We start from the raw sequence: 6511 nt of genomic DNA on the forward strand, positions 1-6511 counted from the left end.
AAACACATGCAAATAGCACACACAGTGCATCGGACACTGGATTGCACACACACTAGATTATGTAAACACCAATTTGTACAAATATTAGATGACACACAACTCAACATCACAAAGACCCACACACTAAACAACTAACACACATCAAATAACACATACACTAACACACAAACCGTGTACATACAGGCAAGATTAACACACCTGATTGCACACTTATTCAATACTCAATAAGATGATGGATAACACACATACATTAGGCGTGCCACACTCACAAGAAATTACACACACACACTATGAGTGGCACAATAAAACAAAATGACACACACATCCAGTAATGTTAGATTACAAATACACACACATACTCGAAGTTATGCTGGATAACATGCATGTACATACACTGGAAAGGTGCAACACTCACATGAGATCACACACACTGATAAACTGAAAAGAAATTATACACACATCCAGTGAAAAATACATATAACACACTAAATTAAAAACACCCACAATAGAAGAGATGCTGGATAAGATACATATGCATACACCTAGAAGGTGCCACATTTAGAAAGGATGGCACATATACACTGGCATACTCAAAAGAAATCACATGAGATCACACACACGCTGATAAACTGAAAAGAAATGATACACACATCCACATCCAGTGAATAATACATATAACACACTAAATGACAAGCAGACACAATAGAAGGGATGCTGGATAAGATACATATGCATACACTGGGAATGTGCCACATTCATAAAAGATGGCACACACACACACTGACATACTCAAAGGAAATCACATGAGATCACACATACATGCACAAACACACTGATAAACTGAGAAGGAATTATACACACATCCAGTGAAAAATACATATAAAACACTAAGATAAAAACACCCACAATAGAAGAAATGATGGATAAGATTCATATGCATATACTGGGAAGGTGCCACACTCAGAAAAGATGGCACACATATACTGGCATGTTCAAAAGAAATCACATGAGAACACATACAAACACACACATACAGACACTGAGAAACTAAAAATAAATTATGCACACATCCAGTGAAGAATACATATAACACACTAAATGACAAACAGACACAAGAGAAGAGATGCTGGATAAGATACATATGCATACACTTGGAAAGGTGCCACACTCAGGTGGCATACTCAAAATAAATCACATGAGATCACACACACACACACATATACACACACACCACATACACACAAACACACACACACACACACACCACATACACACACACAGTGATAAACTAAAAAGAAATGATACACACATCCAGTGAAGAATACATATAACACACTAAATGACAAACAGACACAAGAGAAGAGATGCTGGATAAGATACATATACATACACTTGGAAAGGTGCCACACTCAGGTGGCATACTCAAAATAAATCACATGAGATCACATACACACACACACCACATACACACACACACACACACACACACACACACACACACACACAGTGATAAACTAAAAAGAAATGATACACACATCCAGTGTAGAATACATATAACACACTAAATGACAAACAGACACAAGAGAAGAGATGCTGGATAAGATACATATACATACACTTGGAAAGGTGCCACACTCAGGTGGCATACTCAAAATAAATCACATGAGATCACATACACATACACACACACACACACACACACACACACACACACACACACACACACACACAGTGATAAACTAAAAAGAAATGATACACACATCCAGTGAAGAATACATATAACACACTAAATGACAAACACACAATAGAAGGGATTCTGGATAACATGTATATGCATACACTGGGAAGATGCCACACTGACAAGAATTGGCACATACACCAACACTGCTATACACATGTACAGAGTCCATCTTGGGAGCCCATACATGCTACCCAGTGAGAATACACATTATATATACCCATAGACAGGGGTCGGATGGATGGGGGGGGGGGGTCATATAGAGTTATATAACAGCCTCATAGTGACTTTTCTGTACATGACACCTTCGTGAAATACAGTGAAGCTGAATCCCATATTATTCCATGTACCCCTATACCCAGCAAATGCCCGCATACAATTCCACCCAATGGCTTCCCCACATCACGTCTGAACTCCGATCTACACTGATGGTGCCAATCTAGTTGCCAGCTTCCCTTTACATGGATATGAATGAGCTTCGTAATCTCCACATTAGTGCTGGTGCCCAGCCTGGCATCGTCCTCCCTGTACAATGTAGGCGCTATTTTCTATGAAGCTCATAGCCCATTATGTGCCCACATACTACTGCACACGGCTGCCCATCTGCTGCATGCCCATGCCCTGCCATTTTATATCTAATTAATTAGCTTGCCACCTCGGTTACACATTATCTTTGGCACTATGCCCGTGTGCTAGTCCTTGATAAGAAATGTATACCCATCAAGAGAACCTGTACAGGAGACAGAGATTGCCCTGCCTACCCCCCTCGGATGCGGCAATGCCCATTTGTCGCCTTTCTGGGTATGGCACTATATGGCACATTGTGCCCTCTCTCTGGCTACACTGATGAGAGATTAGGTCGTGTAACCGATATGACAATGTGAGAGATAGAGTGCCCACTCAATGCCCATGTTTATGTTGCTGGGGATGGCATGGTGCCCAAAACGTGCCCGCATTCACTCTCCCTATCCAGAATAAGAGCCAGCAAATCGGATTCTATTGCAAAAAGCACTGATAACGTCATAGAAATCTGAATGCCTAATATAGACCAAGAGACGGTGCCAGGATTGTGCCCACCTTTATTTGGATTTGGATAGTGTTCCTAATAAGAACGTAACGTGTTTGCAGTGGGAAGGCTAAAAATGGGGATATGCCCAGTGCCCAGATATACCTTGTATTATATCTCATTCATGGCCATACCTGGGTGTTAAACATGACAATTAGGTGAAGGGAGGTTGCAATATGTGTCCACATAGAGCATGCCCTAGAAATGCCAGCCCTGTATCTGCCCATGATACCTTTACAAACTGTTCTCTATATCCACACACAGCATGTAGACTATGCTGGACTGCCCATCTAATGCCCACCTGGCTGCAGGTAACATTGTGCCGATGTTACAGATCTCGCCCTAGGCAGTCTGCAAAATAATGCCATGTCCATGAAATGTCACCTTTCATGTATCCTTTATCAAACTGTGCCCTATATGAGCCAGGCTAGCTGAATGGGGCACCCACCTATGCCATGCTGGTTCTGATAGGTTGCCCAGCCAAAGCCACCCTTTACATGTCTGTAGGTATCATCGTGGCCATTTTATGTAGACAACCTGTGCCCCATGTGAGCGGGGCTATAGCTAAACAGGTTACCCACACTATTCAGTTTTCTGGTGTCAGTGTGGTTCATGTTACCCAGTCTGTGCCCTTTATGAGCCAGCATAGTTGCACAGGATACCCACTCATACAATATAGACTACGACATTTTGCCCATCCAATGCCACCATTTTTCTATCTGTAAGTGTCATTTTAGTCCATGTTACCCACTCATACCATATAGACTACGACATTGTGCCCATCCAATTCCACCCTTTTCTTATATGTAAGTGTCATTTTAGTCCATGATACCCACCCATACCATATAGAATACACCAGTTTGCCCGTTTTCCTTTCTGTAGGTGTCATTGTGTTCTATGTTATCTTGACAACCTGCCCCTATTTCAGCGAGCATATAACAGACTATGCCAGTTTGCCCATATAATGCCACCCTTTTCCTACCTATAGGGGTCATTGTGGTCCATGTTACCTAGACAATATGTGCCCCTATAAGTCAGCATAGCTGCGTAGTATACCCACTCACAGCAAATAGACTACGCCAGTTTTCCCATCCAATGCCACCCTTTTCCTATCTGTAGGTGTCATTGTGGTCTATGTTATCTTGCCAGCTGCCCCCTATTTGAGCTAGCATAGCAGTAACCACCCACACCAAATAGACTACACCCGTTGTCCATCCAATTCTATCCTTTCCCATCTAATGCCACCCTTTTCCTATCTGCAGGTGTCATTGTGGCCAATATTACCTAGACAATATGTGTCCTATATGAGCCAATGTAGCTGCGTAGTATACCCACTTACAGCAAATAGACTACGCCAGTTTTCCCATCCCATATCACTCTTTTCCTATCTGTAGGTGGCATTGTGGTCCATATTACCTTGACAATCTGTGCCTCTATATGAGCCAGCATGGCTTCACAGGATACCCACTCAAACCATATAGACTATGCCAGTTCATCCAATTTTACCCTTTCCCATCCAATGCTACCCTTTTCTTATATGTAGGTGGCATTGTGGTCCATATTACCTAGACAATCCGTGCCCCTATATGAGCCAGCATGGCTGCACAGGATACCCACTCAAACCATATAGACTATGCCAGTTTTCCCATCCAATGCCACCCTATTCCTATCTGCAGGTGTCATTGTGGCCAATATTACCTAGACAATATGTGTCCTGTATGAGCCAATGTAGCTGCGTAGTATACCCATTTACAGCAAATAGACTACGCCAGTTTTCCCATCCCATATCACTCTTTTCCTATCTGTAGGTGGCATTGTGGTCCATATTACCTTGACAATCTGTGCCTCTATATGAGCCAGCATGGCTTCACAGGATACCCACTCAAACCATATAGACTATGCCAGTTCATCCAATTTTACCCTTTCCCATCCAATGCTACCCTTTTCTTATATGTAGGTGGCATTGTGGTCCATATTACCTAGACAATCCGTGCCCCTATAGGAGCCAGCATGGCTGCACAGGATACCCACTCAAACCATATAGACTATGCCAGTTTTCCCATCCAATGCCACCCTTTTCCTATCTGCAGGCGTCATTGTGGTCTATATTACCTAGACAATATGTGCCCTATATGAGCCAGCATAGCTGCATAATATACCGACTCACAGAAAATAGACAACGCCAGTTTGCCCATCCTATGCCACCCTTTTCCTATCTACAGGTGTCAATGTGGTCCTTGTTTCTTAATTTGTCATTGTGGTCCATGTTATTTGACAACCTGCCCCCTATATGAGCCAGGATAGCTGTACCCACCCACACCAAATAGACTACACCAGTTTGTCTATCCAATGCCACCCTGCCATTATGGTTCATGTTACCTGAACAACCTACCCCCTATACGATCCAGACTATGTGATGAGGGCACCTATCAACAGCATCCAACTTGCCCACCCCATGCCCCCCATTACCTGGCTGGAGATGAGGTCCTCGCAGACAGACAGAGCCATCTGGATGGCATTGGGCCTGTGGGTGACAGAGGTGGCATTGAGCTGGATCTTCCAGGTGCCATGCCTCTTGTTGGCTTGGTTGACAGCATCCCTGAAGAGCACCTCATGCTTTTTGGTGCTCAGGACCGCCCCGATGTTCACGATTTTGGGGTCACATCCAGCCCGGGCAAACGAGAACAAGAAGAGCACTGCCAGCAAGAACAGGCGCATCCTGTCCATGGACTTGGCACACCCCGGCTGAGCCAACGTCCTGCTTTTGGGGGGCTCCCCAGCTCCAGACAGGGTGAAACTGAGATGCCAGAGACTGAGGCTTTGCTGGGGGATGGGGGGGGGGGGAGAGGTGGGTGGGCTGGAGGAGGGGGTGGAGGTAGCACAATCAATGCTCCTAGGTAGGTCTCATGAGATCCAAAGCCAATTCCACCTACTGGTGCCTGAGTGGTGGGGGGGATGAGGGGTGTAGAGTGCCCAGTGAATCCGATGACTTGGTTGGAGATGAGTGGTGGTGGTGGGGGTGGGAGCAGTGATAAGGTGTCAAGATGGGATCAAGATCGATGGCAGTGATTGGGGGAGTGAATAGGATGGTGATGGAGGTGGATATGAAGGGGGGTGTCAGATGAGAGGTGCTGGGTGCATGGCTCAGGTGCCGGGTGCACACTATTCCGTACAGGCAGAGGGGCTGCCTGCCTGCTTGCCTGCCTGCTTGCCTGCTTGGTGTTGCTGCTGTCCTTGGTGCTGAAATGAGCCTCGGAGCTGTCAGCCCCCTTCTAGCTGGAGCTGTGTCCTCCGCAGTGTCACCGTCTCCACCAATAGAGATTAGGGACTCTTCTCCCAAATAAGGAGCCCACCCACAGTCCCCTCCGATACTTAACCCCCCCTGTGCCGGCCTGCTCTCACCAGCCTCTTCTCCTTTTTGGCAATGCCGAGTCTAGTATTGCACATCAGTAATAATTCATTGAAGATGATTCAGGTCAATAGGTAATTGGCTCAAGTGCTATTTGTGCACACATGCCCTGCAGGAATTCTTTGAATGTGTCCATGTTTTTTAGAGATTTGCCATTTAAATGGTTCCTTTTATGTAATGCCGAAGTATTACACACAGGGGATGATTTACTAAAACTAGAGAGTGGAAAATCTGGTGCAGCTCCTAATAGAAACCAATCAGCTTCCAGGTTTTATTGTCAAAGCTTCTTTGAACAAGC

General features: G+C 44.8%; 1 protein-coding gene across 9 annotated transcripts in view; it reads right to left on the reverse strand.

Moving 5' to 3' along the window:
- Nucleotides 1–6101, reverse strand: part of GRIN1 (glutamate ionotropic receptor NMDA type subunit 1) — a 127597-nt gene extending 121496 nt beyond the window's left edge. For 4 of the 9 annotated variants that reach the window (XR_016312414.1, XM_089675143.1, XM_089675146.1 and 1 more), the window contains exon 1: nt 5274–6100. Coding sequence is in view for 8 of the 9 variants with exons in the window: in XM_089675143.1 (XP_089531269.1) it covers nt 5274–5531 (258 nt within the window). In the remaining variant the exon portion in view is untranslated. Of the gene's footprint in view, nt 1–5273 lie in introns of all 9 variants that reach the window. The other 5 variants (XM_089675141.1, XM_089675138.1, XM_089675139.1 and 2 more) reach the window with 2 other exon arrangements.
- Between the last annotated feature and the right edge of the window lie 410 nt (nt 6102–6511).

This window comes from Staurois parvus, unplaced genomic scaffold (assembly GCF_062004578.1).
Source record: "Staurois parvus isolate SC_StPar_1 unplaced genomic scaffold, SC_StPar_1.0 ptg000154l, whole genome shotgun sequence".
NCBI classification, from domain to species: domain Eukaryota; kingdom Metazoa; phylum Chordata; class Amphibia; order Anura; family Ranidae; genus Staurois; species Staurois parvus.